The 20,917-nt window shown below is 40.5% G+C and overlaps 1 protein-coding gene across 1 annotated transcript in view; it reads right to left on the reverse strand.

Moving 5' to 3' along the window:
• Positions 1–20,917, reverse strand: part of LOC139708142 (girdin-like) — a 104,150-nt gene that overhangs the window by 21,181 nt on the left and 62,052 nt on the right. The window contains 18 exon segments of the mRNA XM_071620119.1: positions 871–1,036; positions 1,554–1,599; positions 1,965–2,054; positions 2,675–2,820; positions 3,572–3,677; positions 4,265–4,470; positions 5,179–5,442; positions 6,118–6,279; positions 6,799–6,874; positions 10,680–10,829; positions 11,474–11,563; positions 12,541–12,668; positions 13,013–13,328; positions 15,012–16,080; positions 16,308–16,590; positions 17,030–17,152; positions 17,154–17,189; positions 17,854–18,102. Coding sequence (XP_071476220.1) covers positions 871–1,036; positions 1,554–1,599; positions 1,965–2,054; positions 2,675–2,820; positions 3,572–3,677; positions 4,265–4,470; positions 5,179–5,442; positions 6,118–6,279; positions 6,799–6,874; positions 10,680–10,829; positions 11,474–11,563; positions 12,541–12,668; positions 13,013–13,328; positions 15,012–16,080; positions 16,308–16,590; positions 17,030–17,152; positions 17,154–17,189; positions 17,854–18,102 — 3,706 coding nt within the window.

Here is a 20,917-nt window from a genome sequence, read left to right on the forward strand (position 1 = left end):
GGTATTAACAGGACAGGATTAGACCATGTTAGATGAGACCAAATGGGCATTAGACAAACTGGGATCAGACCAAGTGGCAATTTACCATACTACAGCTGGAATAAGTGGGTCTGGAGGTAAACCGTCTTCCTTTGTCTACATTCATCACTTGATAATAGTAATAATAATGACAATAATAATAATAATAATAATAATAATAATAATAATAATAATAATAATAATAATAATGACAATAATAATAATAATAATAATAATAATAATAATAATAATAATAATAATAATAATAATAATAATAATAATAATAATAATAAATAATAATAATAATGATAATAAAAATAATGATAATAGCAATAATAATAATAATGACAATATTACATTTCTTCAGTGGTCAATATTGTATCTTACTTTAAAGCTCAAGGCAGGTGTTAAAGAAATGTATTCTTAAAACATAGGGCATTACACACAAGGAATACCAACATATCATAAAGTGAATAAAGGGCAAACACAAAAACAAACACAAGGTAAATAAAAGTGTGCAAGTTTTAGTGCTGTTAGGCAAAGCTGAATTACTGCATGAAAAGATTTGCTGTAGATATAATCTTGCATCAAAGAATAAAACAAAACAAACAAATCGTGTCTTGAGTGGTTGTCTGCAAATGATATCAGCATACCTGTAATGTATTTGATGCAGTAAAAAGTATTTTTGTTATAACAAAGAAAAAGTAGAAATAACCCAAACTCATACAACCATATTCAGTCAAGATTCTCCAAACTACAAAAATTTCTGCCAAAGTCAAATTGTAACTTAAAACCACAAAGCCTGTTTCAAATTAAAAAAATAGGCAGAGACAGTGACAGGCGAGCACTTACCTAATTTCCTGTGTGATTCCATGACAACCGATCCGTCGAGGGAGTCGATCCCGGAGCCGATAGACGAGGCATCGCCGAGGCTGTCCTGGGCGACGTCGAGATGGTTGTCGGCATCCAGATTTCTTCTCCTTTCTTTCTCCTTCTCCCTCTCTCTCGTCTTTCCGCTCTGTCACATTAATTCATGAATAATTTTGACTCTGTATTTTTTTTTAAATATCAGTGAACTTTGCAATCGTTAGCAGTTTTACATATCATTTCATATCTTGTCATTTTTCATCACTCATTCATCACCTCCCACCATATTTCATTGTCATCTAGTTTTCTATTCATGAACAAACTGTAGTCTACCCATACTTGCATTAAATATCAGTTTATGACTCCTTTCCCACCTTTGACTTTAATAGCAATGTCATAAAGATAATGAACCTTGTGAATGGAAAAAATGTTCTGCTGAATTCAAACCCTAAAAACAAACAAATCATTACAATTTATTTCATTACAAAATTTATTTAAAAGATTGATCTGATGCATGAAACAGTTGTTTCACCTCAAGTAAAAACATAATCTGAGTCGCAACTGCTGCATTGCAATCTATCATAGGCTTACAAAAAATGAACAGAAAATTGGAAGAGACATTTATTTCTTTATCAGATTTAAAGTGTATCAGTATCAATATCACATACCTTGTAGATTTTCTTCATGAACTTGAAGTTGAGGCCACCTCTGGATCTGTGACAAACACAATAAAGCCACAGTTGTCAAGTGACAGGAAGAAATGAAAAATAACAAACAAACATATGCCCATTTTTATCAATAATCTTTCAATTTCTCGTAGAATTGTATGCTCTTTAATATTTTATGTAAGTGGTTTCTAATTATCTCAGAAAAAGTTAAACCAGAATCTCCATCTCATAAAAAAAATATACCATCCCTCTAATTCAGCATTTTTGTATGCATCTACGTTTGAAAGGAAAGTTTCCATATGCAGTCAAAAAAGTATTTTAAAAAAAATTAAAAAAAACCCACTTTGATATCAGAGATATAACACTTCACTGACTACAATTTACTTGTACAACAACTGATGGAAGCCTTACTTCTTTGTTGGAGATGTGTAGCTCTTGTATTGCTCCATGATCTTATTCTCCAGTTTCTCCTTCTGTCGGCGCATGTTGTGCAGCTGGTCTCTGATCGACAATAAGACATTTACAGGGGAAAGCTTCAATTAATAATTTCCCTGTGTGAACAGAAACTGCATTCAGGACTAGAAGGAATGTGGAATGGAAAGGCTTTTGTATATTTATTGATACCACTACAGTCTCAGAACCCTAATGATCAATCATCTTAAGTACACTCATACAAATGAAAAATGGTGATATGATCCTCATGAAAGATTGAAACAGGCCTCGCAAGACATTAGCAGTGTCAACCAATCTGTGTCACCTCTTATCAGTCAACACTTTAAAGTCACGTATACCACAAACTGTTGAAGGATTACCTTTGGTACAATCTTCTCCAGTTCACTTCAGGCTGCCTTCTGCACATTAACTTAAAACTTCCTCTGAGTGCTCAAGCTATCTTTTAGTCTCATTCAGATCAGAGTGTCAATCTTCATCAAGAATGATTACTACCTCCAGGATGTGGCTATAATTTTGCATGGGAGTTGTCATTTCATGTTGCTGAGAATGCAGTTATTTAGAACATCAAACACTTCTCTTACATGTAGTTTGTGGGTGAATATCAAATATCACAAGACTATTTTGTTTTTTGAGAGGCTTGGAAAGGAAGAGAGGAAAATGTTGCCTACTCCAGTTGTCGCTGCTCCTCATGGTGTAGCTCCTTTGTCTCCAGAGTATTAACAAGGAGTTCAGAGTTCTGAGCCATCAGCTGGCTGAGCTGTTCCATCAGTTTACGGTTCTCCTCCTCTAGGTTTGCATTCAACGTGTTCAGCATCTGGGGAGCACAGGAGGGATAAAAGAGTTTCTCAAACTCAGAATATAATCTCAATTTTTTTTTTTGAAGCATCATGCTTTGTTTGCTCACTTAATTTTGTCACACCTGACCTCCAATGAGGCTCATATCTTGTATTGATGCAACCATTCTTACATCGCACATCATACTTTACACATGGTCGCTGCGCACTGGATACATAAAAGAGAATAGAAAAGGGGAAAATACAGCTGAAGAATGATTACTGTCCTCAAGAAAAATAATTTTGCCTCATATGCGCATTAAGAGACTGTGTTGTATCACAACATTATGCCATAATTTGAGCACAATAACTACATGCGTAATGTTCAAAGTAGATTACGAAAGCTAGCACTATAAAAAATGTGATTTATTATTATTTTTTTTAACCCTGGCATATAGGTTCAACAAGCTTGGGCATTAGTATGAACTGTGAGAAATGGCTTTGGAATGCCAAATATGTTTACTAAAATAGGTAACACAAGCACATTTCCTGCATCATAGATGATAAAACAATACCTTGCATGCAAGGAAAAATGTGTTCTTTGTAAGGTTTGTTTGTTTGTTTGTTTTTTGTTTTTTGGGGTTTTTTTGTTTTTTGTTTTTCTTTGAAAGACAATAGCTCCACCTACTCCAACACGAAATAGGCTGAGATAGAATTCAGAGTTATGTTTGGCCCTCTGCACATACTACACCCTCCTAAGAGAGGTACAGCATTGGGCAGAGTTCTACTTACCTCACACCTGTGCTCTAGTTTGGCCCTCTCCATTTCCAGGGACTGATACTGGTCCCGGGCCTCTGACAGCTGGCCTTGCATGTTGGTGTGGTTCAACTGGAAAGTCCTGGTCCAAGAGACAGAGACAACAAACAGCGTCAAGGCCAGAATCTCTTTATTCTTGCATTTAATGTACGACTGCAAACACCTCACAGGTTAATATCACTTAATTTGCAGCATACAGTAACTGCAGGTATCAATGTGTTACCACTGTTAGTCTTGTAAGCAACCACTAATAGATATATCATCTCATATATTCCAATCAGAATTCCCTTCTTTTTGGTGAAAAAGATGGGGGAAAAAAATCCACATGAACTCTTTTGTCACATCAGAGTGCATCAGATAAAAGAAAATGATGTTTAACATCCTTACTTGCTGGAAATCTTCAAACTGTCACAGAGGGCACAGAAACGCTACTCAAGGCTACTTGGATGGCATCTCCACACAACAAGAAGCCATCAACCAAAGATCCAACTGATCAATGCATAGCAGTCATGTACAGCGCACAATTACCCTTTTATGCAGTTTTGACTGGCGTAATCATATGGAGTCATACAGAAGATAGCTACCATGAATATTACCCACACAGCTAAACCACACTAACACAGTCTTCTCTAATTCATTACCAGTGTGACCTTTGACCCCGTGACTGACCTCTGTTGACCCTTGATTCCCTTGAGTTCCTCCTCCACCTTATGGTACTCCTTGTCCATGCGAGTGTGTTTCTCCTGCAGGGCGTTGTACTCCCTCTGGAGGGACTCTACGCTGAGGGACTCGGACCGCATCCGCCTCACCTTGGCCTCCTCCTGCTGGAGAGAGCTCTTCAGCGTCTCCAGGTCCTTGTACTTCTTTTCCGCTTCCTGCCGAGTGTAGAGCAGAACCACCCAAAAATGTATGGGTGGGGGGTTGGGCAGCGGTAAGACAAATTGAGGCAGTACTTCAATAATTAGGATATCATACTACAGTGGGTTAGAGTCCATGAAACATTAGTAGATCACATTGGTAATATTTGAAAAACTCCCATTCTTTTGATATTTCATGACCTGTTAAATCAGTGTTGTAGTCACTGCATCCACACATTACCAATAAAGATGTTGGGCAGCTGATTTTACCAACAGGCAGCAGCTATAAGAGTCTATTGCTTTTACACACATGAACCCTCCTCCTCCCCAGCCCCCGGAAATCTAACAACTACAACAGCAAAAGAAATGTATAGTGCACACTCGCCCTCAACTTAAATTTTCCTCATCACCAGCAAACAGAATATTTCATGTAATTTTCTACAGATTAAGATTTCTCATTATACGCAATGGCAAAAGTCTTAAGAAAGAAAAAGCGTGTCTCTGAACAGAAGTTAAGAAGACCCTTGGATTTGCAATATAGACAACTTTCATTCACATTTTCCCATGATGCAGACACGACATAATCAAGTTAATTCATCCCTGCACCACATTCCCAAGAGATGAGTGGCCGTAATATTGAACACATCAGGAAGATGCGATCATAATAGAAACTGGAGAATTCACAAACGATGACTGGTAGAAGAATACCAAGTTTTCCAACCCCACCTGGCACTTCTGTTGCACACTCTGCAGCTCCGTCTTGAGGTGGCGGTAGTGCGTCTTTAGCGTGCCGTGCTCCGTGTCCAGCGACTCGTACTCCGTGGACAGCGTCTCGTGCAGCTGCACCAGGTTCTCGTGGTCGTTGAGCAGGGCCTCATGGTTGGAGCTCAGCTCCTCAAAGCGGTCCTTGAGCTTGTCGTAGTCGGTCTCCTGCGTGCTGAGTTTGGTCTTCAGGGACGACATCTGGGCAGAGATGGTGGAGTGTTCCACCTGTGAAGGGGCAAAATAAGACACACACAGGAGGTTAATCAAACAGTATCTACAGCTGAAACAAGGGGGCCAGAACATCAAATCCTTTATAAGGATTAATGAGCAGATGGTGGACAAGCTCCACAGGGCAAATTAAACTTTGTAAACATTTACCAAATACCCCTACTGGGGTATGTCTGATTCCAACAACAGTTAAGAGAAATGAAGCGTACACTTCATGTGCACATTATAGCGCTCTATAACAGGTGATGTCCACAGAAAAATATAAACAAACAATTGCATTAATGAGAAATTGAATGTACTTTGACGTATCTCTTGAAGTTTAAGGATTAAGACAGTAAAAACTACACTTCATGGAGTGTTTGTTGTTTAAGATGCTTTATACCTTAAGATAGATGGATCTTCACATATTTAATATTGCATGGTTGTAAATCAGCTGAAGTGCTTGTTACATATCAGACTTGTTTCTATAAAAAAAACTTGAAATGCAAGGAAACACCATCAATGGCACCTTGCAAAACTCCATTCCTCAGCTTACCAGTCGATACTACAATGTTTGGCATTGCAGCTAGTGAAACTACTACCAATATTTGTTCAACAGGGCTCTGGCATACCAAACAATACTGCAGCATCACAAGCAAACAAGGGGGCGGGCAGAGTGCCACTGCCATTTACCTGGAGCTTGGCATTCTGTGCCTGGAGTGACATGTTCTGATCCTGCAGCGACTCCACCTTGGACTGGGAGGACTTGCAGTCAGAGCGCAGCGTGTCAGACTGCTTCTCTAGGTTCTGCACCTGGGTCTGGATGTTGGTATTCTCGGCAAGGAGAGTGGCATTCTGATTCAGGAGACATCAAAGGAGCAGAAGAGGCACTTGTTCAACAATACTACTAATAATTTCAAAGAGAAACACTTTCTTTACCATGATGAGACCTCATTCGTAACCCTTCTGACTTCTAATTGAGACATCCTCTAGCCTGACAATGTCACCCAGTTCCAAATTACCCCGGATGAATTCTCACTAGAAGTGTCCTTCAAAGACACAAAACAAGTCTTTTCCACTTTAATCACAGTCCCTGATTTCCTGCATCACTCATAGGCAAGATGAAATACACTCCTTTCTTCACATTTGAATAAGAAAGCTTTAGAAAACAAGGCATAGAATATGAATGCCACAAACTGTTAATTATCTATCTGTCTTCAGAAAAACAGCCTCTGATATTCACAGAGTCTTAGCTTTGCACTAATTGAATGCACAATCCATACATTTTCTTGACACAACATAAAGCATGGAAAAAACATGAGGATAATCAAACTTGAAACACAGCAAACACTTGTCTGCTTTCATCATACTCACCTTTCTTTCAAGTTCTACGAGATGATCCTTCATTTGCATAATTTGTTTGGCTTGGACTCGGTCACTGTCAGATCGCCTTTGAAATAGATCACAGAAAACAGGAACAAACTTAGCATTATATATACACATCAGCAATGTTTGAGTATCTCTTCAATCAAGTTCCATCCTATGCCACAAATAGATACATCATTCATCATCAGGCAAAAACATATCTAATATCTTTTCAATCCCATACAGAAACAAGAGACCCAGGGGTCTTGCGCTCACATTGCAAGTTCACCTTGAACACATTCTTGCTGATTATTACCCAAGAACACAGCAAACTTGGGGGCGAGGGGGAATTTGAGGGCCTCCACGGGGGGCATGCAGAGATGCCAACCTTTGGAAGCACAAATCCGGACTCAGCAGCTCCAAAATCCGTATTTTTCCACCAGAATCCGTAATTTCGCCATCTCCCTCTTTTTGCTATTTTGAATAAAACTCGTCGACTTATGAGGCCTACAGGCTCTAAACAAAACATTACGACACATGCCGAAGTATCGAGCTGGACACCAGCACGATAAAGAATCCAAACTACGCAATGTTCAGCGTTGATTGATTGCTTTCTCGCGCAATGCATGTGTACAAGTGCATGTATGTACCTCCAGAAACTTGCTGGGCTGGTTATGGAAGCTTCCACTATCTAGCAGGGGAGGGGGAACCTTTCATCTTCTCAAGAAAGCTTTTGTGTGAGCGAATGCAAAACTCTCTTCGGTGTTTCCAACTATTGTTTACTATAAAACATAATCATGCGTTGTTTTCAGGCTTTTTCATTTTACTGGATTTTAAACATCAGTATTTTCCGAAGTATTCCAATTTCTTTTACCCTGACTGGAATCGGAAACTCTGCTGTAGATCGCAAAAATGCCGCGCTGTGTGTGGTTGCGCCAATGTGCCAACACGTGGTTTCACTTTCAAGTTTCAAGTTTAAAGGAAAGACCCATGTGCTCCTGCCTAAGAGGTTACTGCAAGTTCGATGGATCGAATGCGCCATAGCTGAGCTGAATGGCTTGTTTACGGTAAACATGGAGTTTAAATTCGATACGAAAAAGTCATTACGTCTTTCACGAGGAAAAACATACAAAACAAACAAACAAACAAAAAAACACCTACGAACGAATGTTGATAGCCAAAACTTTGAAAAGTAATAAGCAGCTATGATGAGCGTGAACTGAAATTAATTGTCATGATTTTGCTGTCTAACCAGGTGATGACTGCATCTCATTGGACCTAATCGTGAATTTGTCTGGGCATACGAGACCTAAGTATTTCCGTGATTGCATTTTTAATTGACTGATTAATCGATCCTTTTCTATTGTTCAGGTAAAAAAAGATATTCGATTAAGTACAATATATTCGACTGTTTGATGTTTCCTACTATGCGCCAAAAGAAAGGATATAGAATCACGATATCTTTGCAATGATTCCTTTAATTCAACTAATGAGCTGGTTCTGCGATCGATATTTCCAGGATACTAACACGCTGTTTATTCCAGTGCGCGCATTCTTTCGTCTGGCACGCACCTGGGTGTGGCACCTGTTTTTGTGGAAATTTCCACAAGGGGAGAGGCCGGGTGGGTGTCAAGTTTCTTCGAGCCGAAGAGACTGCGTGTATTCAGTATTTCACAATCTCTTCCCTCTAATTTATTGTCATTTGTGCTTTCCCCTTATTCTTTGCTGATATTGAACATTTAGATTTAACTTTACGAAGGTTGGTAGATCGTGGATTTTTTTGTTGTGAGATGTATGTAATTTCTTTTTTTATCATTCTTTGGAGGGGAAAGAAGAGTAAGGGGGAAAGAAGAATAAGAGGGAAAGTGAAATAAAACGAACGGCACGTACGCTCAGCATTCACAGTAAGACGTCTTTTTGTACCAGCATACGGTTTTCATCATCACCATCAGACATCACTCATATCATTTTAGCCTTTTCCTATTAACATTAAGAAACACGCATAGTCCCTCGAGATAAACACCGAGGAAAATAAATACATTGTAAGTATAACAAATACAAAGTATCAACACCTCCCAACAACACAAATATTTAGAAAAGACAACACACGTCGCTTCGATTCGAAAAAGTATTGCACGAAAGCGGAGAAATCGCCGAAAATAACGAAAATTACGAAAATAACAGTGCGAGACACTTGAAAGAATCACGTTTAAATATTTCAAAGCATAAAGAGAACGGATAAAGTGATATAAAATGGAAGAAATCGTACCAAACGAGGTGTGAGAAACAACAGAAATAGAACGATACGTTTTGTAGTAAGATTAGGCCCTAGCAAAAGTTTGCAGCACCGAAAGCTACGCGAAAATCAAATGGATCTACACATTGGAAATTCGGTATTACGACGAGATCCTTGAGATCGTCAATAAACGATACAAAACAAGGGAAATTAATTCACTTTGACCTGAAAATAGTTTGTTATTAAGTATTCTGTTACATGAAATCTCCTTTTACAGGCCTAGAAATACATCGAGTTTCCACGATACTCGGGAAAGAAAGTTCGAACGCTTTTCACCTGCACATACTGCAGTGCACGTCATCAGTACACGAACAGAAACTCACCTCTTCCTTGCAGAAAAATGATGCAATAACGTTACAAAAAACACACACAACACTCTAAAAATAATTTCGTACTTGGGAGGCAAGGGAAAAACGGAAGAAGTAGAGAAAAAGAAGCAGACATTGCACAACGGAGCGCTTCTACCCCGACTCAAAACGAAATAGGGTACTGTCTATAGTGGCAGCTGGCTACAGTGTGTAGCTAAGCTATTACATACATGTACTCACGCTCCGGTCCCCAGCCGGCCGGCCACACATGGGGATCCCATGGCGATCGATGGAAACATCCAGGGTCCGTAGGCGACAGGGATTCACGCGCGCGAATTTCCGTTCGGTGTACAAAGTACGCAAGCAGCGAATTGCGTGTGCGCACACTAGCTTTTCTATAATGGAAGCTACGAACACACACGTCGAGTACACAGACACCGACACACACAAATGCGGGCAACCAGGCAACGCGGGCCGGCTGGAGAATGAAACATGTACAGTGTGTAGTCTGCTAGTATATTGCAATTGCTGCATAGGCGATAGGGCATTATCGGAACTTCCAAAAACCGTAATTTTGAGGCGACATTCTGTACTCCCGTAATCGTGATCATTTCCCGTAACAATTACGGGAAATCCGTAATAGTTGGCATCTCTGGGCATGGTGTCCATTTGTATATTCTATCACACTGGTAAAAACACCTGTCGTGTACATTGAATTTAGGAAATCTGACTATGCAGTTTCAAAAGAGATCAAAATGTAAACATTGGCCCCCAATTCGGTCCCCACCCGACCCCTGGACCTACCATTAACAACCTTGAAAGTACAGTCACCCATGTATTTACTCAGAGTATTTCTAGTCAATCACTTGTGGTTTTAGAGAAGATTTTAACAGATTCATTAATTTGGAGGACAAGGTGTCCATTTAAACAAATTGACATCTGATCCACCCAGGGATGCCACCTGCCAAGTTTGTGAAAATCCATTATAGGGTTTTCAAGAAGAAGATGAAAACGTAGAATGCATGATGGACGACCGATGATAAATGATTACAAAAGGTCAACTGAGACTTTGGCTCAGGTGAGTGTAAAAGAAAAGGCTCAAGTGAGCTTAAAAGAAAGAGACGGTGCTGATTGTGAATAAATACATATGTTTCAATTGCTTCACTATTAAGACCGGTTTAGAAAAGGCTATTGACACAGATTGAATGTTAGAAATATTCTTTCATGACCAAAGGTTGATATGTGTTTTTTGACTTTCTGAAAGTGGCCTAATGACGAGAACTCACTTGACTTTGACCTCGTGCGTAGTGTTGGACGACGGTGATTTTGCGCTGCTCGTTTCTTCTTGGAGCTGTATCGTTACTAATTCCTTCTCTTTCTGGACCTTCTTGAGCTCCTCGCTGAGCTGTTGATTCTTGTTCAGCGTAGTTTGTAACCTGCAAGACACAGAAAGTTGCACGAAAATTATGCAAATAAAAACCAGAACATCATCACCTAGCAATATTTCCTTGCATGTCTTGCCTACAAACTGTAAACTGACATGCAAAAAATGAATTCATGATAGATCAAATAGTTCTGGCGCTGAAATGGTTTTACCTCTGTAAACCTTTCAGTAACAGTTATAAATATGTCCACGAATAAACAATGAATGAAACACTGTGGAACTTAGTGAGGCATGATCGAGCAGAGAGCAGCACAACTAGGATGTCTGGTGGTAAGAGACTTCGCAAGACAGACATGAAACAGCCCATGCTCAATCTTTTATACAGTGGATAAATTGTCTCCTTATAATCAGTAGCTGTGGAGGCCATGGATTGGGAGATTAGACAATGCAGAGAGAATAGTGTGGTAAAAAGTTTCTAATCATATGCGAGGCCTTGCTCATGCTTTCATTAATCTGTTCCTGTCACTTTACCTGACTTAGTGAAGAGATTTACATTTTCCATGGTGTCAAAAGTTTCAATGGGATGACATAATTAGTATCAGCAAATATAGACTTTATTTTTTAATAGGCAACAACTACAAACACAATATAAATGTGACAAATATGATGACCATTCAGTTGGTAAATGTCACTTACCTGGTTTCTAATGTGCTAATCTTATCATCTTTAATAACAAGGCTCTTCTTCACGGCATCTTCCATTCGACTCTCTAGTGCCTTGTAGCGACTGAAACAAGAAATATTAGATAATCTGCATCAGCACTAACATGTGTAATGCAACACACCTTCTCAAAAAAAAAAAAAAAAATGTGTGCTGCAGTTTCAAAATTGATGTGATAAAATTAGTTAGGCATTGAAAAAAAAAACACCTCAAAGGCTTGTTTGAAGAGCAGTATTCATTAATAGAGGATTGAGGCCATGTGACTCTAAGGTAAAGCACAACTAAAAATCTGCAAGAAATACTTTTGTCATATCATAACCGAGACATTGTTCAACATCTCTGCAGGTAAGATTTAGATGATAAAAAAAGTTCATGCCCAAGACTGATCATCAAAGTATTAAAACACAATTATTGGTCATGTCTCTTGAGAAAAAAAAAAAAAAGTTGTGTGTACACAATACTCTGCCCTTCATATTACAATATTCATGCTGGGATTCACATATACCCAACATCTTCACCAGAAAGTGAATTCATTTCAAGATTTTAAAAGATTTTTTTTATTTTTTTATTTTATTTTTTTTGTGGTTCACAAAGGTTCACAACTTGATGTGGATTCAAATTTACACCAGTATTGTTACCACACCATGGACCCCTAGAGTTGAGATTTCAAGCACATCTTTCTATTCCTACAATAGTCAGTTGACCTCAACAGTTGAAATTTCAAGTATATCTTTCTATTCCCACAATAGTCAGTTGATCATAACTAGGCATTACGTATTGGTCTACTCCATATGCCATATATTTGGCAGGAGTTTTCATTTTCATTCATTTTTCAAGTCTAGTGTTCATTGCAAATCTAACAACATGATAAAGATATTTACTCTGATCCCGACATAAATGCAAAGTGCACGCGTACATTTCTCTATTCACTTATTATTGGGAAATCAAATTATTGGGAAGTCCTGATTCGCAAAAAATTAGACTCGCTATGCATATGGCATACATACACACGTATATGGCAAAGTTGGATCATCCTCTCTTACCTCTCGTCAGCGCTCAGCTCCTGCTGTAGTAACTTCTCCTTGTCCAGGCCAATCCTGTCCAGCTCTGAGGTCAGTTTCTCCAGGTCATTGCTCAGCTGCTGGGTCTTGATCTTCTCGTTCACAAGCTCCTGCAGAGTTGACAAGATGTAAAATAATGCCGACACCTGTTGCTATTGTTCTGCCCTGAAGCGTGAGCAACATGTCAAATTTTGTTGTGGGCATCCATCAATAAACTTTTTCATATTTGGTTAATTCATTTTTGTTACACACAGATGCACACCCTGCACATTTTAAACCATTTTCTCGAGTAATACTGAACAGAATAGTTCAATACGGTTGTGGAGAAATGGCCAGTGTCATTAGATGTTCAAAGACTTTATGGCATCAAACATTTTCTTTACTTCAGTCTACTGCTACAATACTGATGCAACTATGACTACTTGACATTATAGTTCCCAAATTGCCTTCTCACCTCACGTAACGTCGCGAGAGTTTTCTTGTCCAAGGTGGACTGCTTGAGGAGCTCCTTGTTCTCCTTCTCCAGCTCCTTGGCGCGGTCGCCAGAGCCCTTGTTACGGCCCACGGTGCGCTGCAGCGTCTTGTTGTCCTGCTCCAAGGTGTTGATGCGGGCATGAGCCTTGTCCAGCTGCTGGTCACGGGACTCCATCAGGCCCCGCAGCCGCTTGGCCTCCTTCTCCAGGGCGTGCTTCTCGCTGGACAGGTTCTGCTGCTCCAGCTCCAGGCTCTTGTTGTCCTTCTCCAGTTCCTCCAGCCGCTTTTCAGACAGCCTGCAGGGTTGGGGGGGGGGGATCAGGTAAGGGGATGGGGATGGGAATGGGGATGGGGAGGGGGAAGAGAGATGGAGGGGGAAGGGGATATAAAGGATTTTACACATCTCTTCTGTAGGACTGAGAGCAAGCTTCTTTTCTGCCCAGCAGACAAGGTGTTTAACAGCCTTCATTACTAGATCTAAACTAAAACTAAGGCTAAATCTAGGCTCCAAAGGCACAAAACTCTTTGAGCGAATGCAGAGTTCTGCTTCTACTCTGTGACTTAAAGACAGCATAAAACTTGATGCATTTGTCGGTGGTGTGACAAGACCTTGTATCTCAATTTTTGGTGAAAATCATTTTTTTTTTTGATTGTCAGACAATCAGTAAAGTGATGTTCTGTCCAATTCCTAGTTGTCTTACCCCAAATATAAAGGCACCATGGTGCATCAAATGAAAGACAATCCCATTTGTCATAGTGCTTTGGCTGCCATGTATTTCGCTCTCCTGAACATTTGACATTTTTGAGATTCAAAGTTTTGTCGCCCAACAGTCGAATGTAAAGTATGTATACTTACTGAATAAATCATAAATACATAAACATATACAAATACATACATACATACATGCACACATACATATTCAATTCCTCTACAAACTTGTACAAGAGCCATACACTTCACTGTGAGAAAAGAAAGACTCAAGTATCATACTTTAACCAGAAAAACATCAAGACATGTTTATCCAAACATGAGATTGCATGTCTTCAACACGCACCAGGAAATAGAAAGCAAGGTTTGGTTTCGGGACAGTCAATCAGAAATTTGATCCCGCATTTCCTGTATAGGAAGGTGTCAGTGTTGTACAACCAATCTAAACTTGCTGGTGTGCATTACAGATAATATGTCAGCTGCTGTGAAAAGGCTATCATAAAACATGATTACCAGTGAGGAGTTGAAATGCTATACAGAGTCTAAGGTCTCTTCAGGGAAGAGCATTGTTAACCTCAAGGTAATGACGGTCAGTGACGTTTTCAAGGGATCTATAAACTGAGACAAAGACATTCATATTCTCTCTGTATTTTTCTCCAACCTGTTTGATCCAGGACAGGGCAAAGATCACATGGATTTAAAGGCAAAATACTCTGTCATTTCACTTGCCATGGGGCAACTTGTGGTTGTCCCAGGGGCAAGCAGCACATGGATTTGTATCATTCTGTTAATGAGAATATATCTACCAAGGATTACTTCTGGTTATACCAACAACAAAAAAAGACATGAACATGAAAGCTGTGAAATAATAAAAAAACAGTACATATATCAATTAATGCAATTCTTACTTGGCTGACAGCACATCTCTAGAAAAAAAAAACAAGAAAAATGCTAAAACAACTATGTTACATAATATAAAAGACTTATCTGCCATAAGTAGATGTGAACTCATTTATGTTTAGATGAAGAATGCTGATATTGACCACTGATCATCTTGAGTGCATAGTATGCGTGGCACCATGATAGTGACTGGTCATTGGTGACCTGTTCACCATCCATTGATATGGGTGTTCTGGACATAACACTCCATACACTGCTACATAAAGCTGTGAATAACCATAAAGTGTCATGTCAGAACACCAATATTTAGGTATCATTATGTAGCACATTAACATGTAGACATTCATCAGTTCCTAAACTATACCCATACCTCAGTGACTCCACCAGCTTCTTCAGTCGCTCCACCTCTGTCTCCAGGTCTTGGTTCTCCCTCTCCAGCTTCTGGATGGTCTCCTTGTTCAGCTCCACCACCTTCTCAACCCGCTTCTTCTCGCTCTCCAGTTTCATGTTCTCCACCTCCAGCTGGCCTGCCTTGTCCTGCAGGGCCTTCAGCCCACTGATGGTCTTCTCCAAGTGCCTGTTGTCCCGCTCCTGCTCCTCCTTGTCATGTTCCAGCTCGGTGATGCGTGTCGCCATCCCCTTCATGGAGTCCAGGGACCGCTGCAGTCTCTGCGTGTCGGCTTTCAACCGCACGTTCTCGTTCTCCATGTGCTCCAGGCGTTGGATCCTGACCTTGCTGGAATCCAGCGCCTTGGACAGCTTGCTCTTCTCCACCTCCAGCTCCGCGTTGCTCTTCTCCACCTCGTCGAATTTCTCGCACATCAGCTTCAGCGTCTCGATGTTGCGTGTCAGCTTCTCCTTCTCCAGTTCCATCTCCTCGTTTCTCTTTTCAAGTTCATCAATCCTGTCTGTCCTTTCCTTCAACCGCTCATATGACTTCTGAAGTTGCCTGTTGTCGTGTTCCGCCTTGGAGAGCTTGCTCTGGCTCTCCATTGTGTCCTCCAGGAGTTTCCTGTTCTCCTTCTCCACATCCTGTATCCTCTGGTCAACATCCTTCTTGTTGCGCTCTCTCAGCGTCTCAATAGTCCTCTCCAGCTGATCTTTCTCCATGTCCCACTCCTTGTCTAGTCTCTCCGAGTTCTCCTTGACGGTCACAATTGTTTCCTCCAAGGCCTTTTTCTCCCGCTTCAGTGTGCTGTTCTCCTGTTCCAGTTCCAGGTGGTCCTGGAGGTCCTTTGAGCTTGCCACCTGGATTTTCTCCAGTTTGCGGCTGAGCCTCTGGTTCTCCTTCTCCACCTCCATCAGCCTCCCCTGTGCCTCCGTCACGGCAGACTCCTTTAGAGTCTCTACCTCATGCTGCAGACGCTGGTTCTCCTTCTCCAACTTGAGCACTTTGCTGGAGGCACTGTCGTTGCACTCCGCCGACAGGGAATTGACAGCTGCAACAGAAACAAATAAAGGAGATTAAAAAGTGACTTAACTTCAGTTCCTTGAAACTGAAGACAAAGGATTTAAACATTTTGTCCAAACTGCTGTTAATCTGTCAGAGAACATAGCACATTATCAACATTCTGATACTCCTGAATTCTCGGCATACTTTGTCTTCCCAGAGCAATTACTACTCAAACACCTTCTCACAAGTCATATCTATGGAGAAAATGCCTACCAGATGTGCTGAGTTTGGCCTTTTCCAGCTCAACGCCTAGGATGGCAGACTCGTTGAGGCTCTGCTTGTGGTCAAGGCTTAGTCTTGAGACCTCTTCCACCAGTTCCGCTATCTTGGCTCGGTCCACGTCGCGTTCCTCCTCAAACGTCTCCACCTGGGCCTTGAGCTTGAGGCATTCGGCCTCCGCCAGGTGGCCACGGTCGATCTTCTCATTGGCTGCGGTCAGCTGTTCGTCCAGCAATGACTTGGTCTCCAGCAGCACTGTATTGTCCTCCTTCAGTTCCTGTTAGTTTTCACACAAAGTAGATCAAAAACATATTTGGGGGATGGGCATTCTATGTGGATTGACACACTTCTCCAAATTCTTTCTATTTCTTTCATCAAGGTGGCTACACTTTGTCATTTCCTGACAACATTCTCAACTTCATTTTGTAATTCATTCATTTTGATAAGCACTGGATATAGGTGCCAAAGATGGCACAATACACATCAGGAATATAAAATTTCATGTCCTATTCAACACCTGGCACAAAACCTGTATTTCTCTTTTGGCAACCGAGGTGATGAAACTTAAATGAGCAAATGTGTCTTTTTTGGTTCTCTTGGTCTATCATGATCTCACTTACAAAGTGCTACAGCAAACAATATCCATTCACAGTTGTCACAACAGAATCATCCTTCCTTGTCTTTAATGCACTGGTTTTATTAACCACCCAGCTTACCTCTACCCGTTTCTTGAGGTATTCCAGTTCATTGAGTTTCTCCCGATACTTGGCGATCTCGTTCTCATACTTCTCAGCCTTGCTTGCCTTCTCCTTCCACACGTCCAGCTCATCCCGGTAGGCCCCTCGCTGACCGCGCATCCTGGGTCAGCTCTAGGTTCTGGACGTCCAATGGAAGACATGAAAAGCGAGATGCTAAACTGCATGTCTTTGGATCACTAGTTTTTTCATGTTTGTTATCATGTATCACATACTCCCTAGAGCAACTTATGACTACTAAATGTAAATCTTTACTTCTTCTTTTGTAAAGGCAAAACATGCTCTTTTAATACTTTTCATCAACTACTACAAGTTACTGAGCAGTCATATCAACACAGGATGTTGGATCATCAGATAAGGTATTGTCTAGTCTTGATTGTCAAGTACATAATAGAATCCTGCTGTAGCCAACAAGAGAGAGAGAAAAAAACCAGAACACATAACACAGGACAAGGACTATGCTCATCTTCAGAGAAAGACACATCAACTAAAAATTACTAAAGAAGTATGCAACATATAATCTACTGCTTGTAGAATAGCAAGACAACCGTGGGTGAAAATAGCTAGAAGAGAATGGATGTCAATATTTGGGAGGAAACCAGGAGACAAGGTCTTTCTGGTTGGGTCTGAAGGTCCACCTTCTCATGAAGCTGAAGGAAAAATCAAGTAATATATCGTTGTCTTTCTTAGTTGAAAAAACAAACAAACAAGAATAAGTTGACCTTCAAACAACACAAAACAAGAATAAGTTGAAAAAACAAGTTTATTTGGGACTAGCATTATACCTCCTGCCTGAGTTTCTGGAGTGTGGCATTGTACTTCTCCACCTCCTCCTTGTACTCCAGCACCATCTCGTTCTTCTCCTCCAGATCCTGTCGCAGTCTCCTCAGCTTGGCCTTGGTCTCCGCCAGCTCCACCGTAACGTGCCGCTTGTCCGTCCCCGGGCTGGTCAGGGACGGGGACGGAGAAGAGAGGCCACGCCCTTCAGCCTGGGACTGGAAATACTCTTTCTCTTGGCTCAGCTCCACTATGGTCTAGGATGGAAGAAAATTGAACAGAGCAAACAACATATCAAAATAATGATGTTTGGGAGGAATTGTTGTGGCAGTTTTCTGAGAAAGTCTGTAACTTTCATGGAAGCATGACAGACTGATAGATTGATCAATTGATTACCTGATTGATTGATCGACTGATTGACTGACTAATTGACTGATTGATTGATTGATTGATTGATTGATTGATTGATTGATTGATTGATTGATTGATTGATTGATTGATTGATTGATTTGATTTGATTTGATTTGATTCAGAGGGGCTGTTGTGGCTCAATGGATAAGGCACTATCAGTTATGAGGTCTCTCGTTGACTTAAAATCATTGGTTCTGTGGTTGCTTGCTTTCAAGCTTTCATTGCCTTTTTAGAAGGCACATTAAACAAATCAAACTCAATTAAATTAGCTGTTTGAATGACAGAATGAGTGAGTGAGACATTAGGTACTAAAACTTGTCACTGACACCTCAGACTCTGCACACCCCCTGCACCTTACCAGGGAGAGGAAATCAAATATGACTTTCCCTGAATCAAAAGGAGGTACCGAGATGATAGCCTGTCAAGCTAACAATTTATGAATATCATAATAAATTTGTATGATGAATTCAGAGGGAAAATTTTTTTTCACCAAATCACTCGCTCTGTAAGTCACAGGGGGGAAAAACATGCAGTGACTTTACCAAGCGGCTTTCTTTCAACAATGTCATCGAGTCCTGTCTATGCCAGTCACGCTCAAACGAAGAACCTTTTGCAAGAGGAGAAAGTGTCAGCATCTGGCTTTGATGAGCAGAGCACATTGGCCCCATGGGAGGCACATAAAGTGAAAGGAATGTTAAAGGGACTGTACAGTACTGGTTGAGGTAGGGATTCATGTTTTGAACATTCCTAAGTGAGATAATGAAAAGCCTCTTATGAAATATGAAAGAGCATCATATTTTCAGAAGGATTCAACGTTTATTTGATGAAAATTGGTTTTCAAATGGCTGAGATATCCAAAAAAAGTGCTAATAATAAAAGGCGACATGGCCCAACTTTATTAGGATCTCTTTGTTTCACCTTGTTTTTGGATATCTCAGCCATTTCAAAACAGATTTTCATCGAATAAACTTTTGATACCCCTTAGAACTGCATGCTCTTTGACATCTCATAGAGTGGTTTCTGAATATCTCGCAAAATGTTAAAAGCTAAATCTACACCTCGACCAGAACTGTACACACCCTTTAACAACATCCACTTTCACCCTCAACCCAACCCACCTTCCATTGAGTGCACCTCTCAAATAAGATGGAGAATGAATTATGTGACTAAAGGAAGGAAAGTTGGGTGTGTTTCTGTCTTGGGGGGGGGGGGGGGGGTTGGTGCAGCACACACCTGTAACACCTGTCACAGTGGGGTAATTTCTATGACTGGGAGAGCTTGAGGTACTTGAATACAAAACACAGAAAGTATTATTGACAACAAGGAGGAAACTATGCACAGGTTACATCTGCAAACTTGTGAGGAGTGTAACAAATTTCAGTGGAATAGCGTGATATGCACTAGCTCAGGACTTAGTTCAGCAGTCATTTTGTGGTCTTGGCTATGTCCACTGCCCTACAGTGATTTTAGAGCCCCAACAGAACAGACAAAGTGCACTGTACATAGGCATGATTCACGGGTATACTAGTCACAATGAAGGAGGCCTGTAGAAGGACAGGAAGTTTATTTCAAACATAATTTTGGACAAGACATGTGCCACATACACATACAAACACACACACACACACACACACACACACACACACACACACACACACACACACACACACACACACACACACACACACAACACAGCGATAAACCCAAAAATGTAAGTATGCATATTTATGATCTACATTTTGTTACATTAACCCTCCTAGCTTGCTTCGATTAACCAAGCCTTTATGGAAAGCATTATGGTATGGTTTATATGCACACATACTGGTTTATCATCCATGATAAAAAAGTGATTTTACTTTTGTTGATAATATGTTCTTCACACTGTTGCATCTTGCCATCCACATCCATCTACCTTCTGTAATCTTGCAGCAGATCTAAGTCCTATATACAAAAACACAGTAGAAGCTGGTGATAAATGCCACGATGAAGACACCTACATATCACCAACAGGCACCTGGGGAGACAATCCAGAGTTAACTGCCTGACAATATGGCCGCATAAATCACCAGTGGAATAGAAATGGACCTGCACTCCCCCCTGACAATTTACGACCTACTAGTACCCATTGCCTAAACACTATGGATGTAGTGGCAGCTCTCAGCTGGCAATTGACTGTTTCCTGGGCTATTCTTGATCTATCAGCCGACTTAAAACCCCTGACGAGACACTACTAGTAACAAATTACATTTCTACCTGCTCTGCACAAAGAGCATATTTTCCAAGTTATTACAATATCTACTGCACGATATATCACTATCATTGGAACACAGACTACAGTGCAATTACAGTCACACACACACACACACACACACACACACACACACACACACACACACACACACATACACACACACACACACACACAAATAACAGGATGGCTAAATTTGGGAAACCTTTGACCTTGAACTTCAATATTTTATCCCTGTCATTAGTGGCATATTAACTGTTTATTCATTTCTATCCCCCCCCCCCCCTTGTACCAGATAATACTACCACTAGATATTTAAAGCTGAACTTACGCCTAGAGAATTGGTCACAAAAGTACAGTGACTTTTGACAAGTTTATACTGTCATAACCTACTATGTTCAGTTTATTTAGTT

Source organism: Diadema antillarum, unplaced genomic scaffold (assembly GCF_040938485.1).
Source record: "Diadema antillarum isolate AM-2024a unplaced genomic scaffold, OU_Dant_1.0 seq00001312_RagTag, whole genome shotgun sequence".
Classification (NCBI taxonomy): domain Eukaryota; kingdom Metazoa; phylum Echinodermata; class Echinoidea; order Diadematoida; family Diadematidae; genus Diadema; species Diadema antillarum.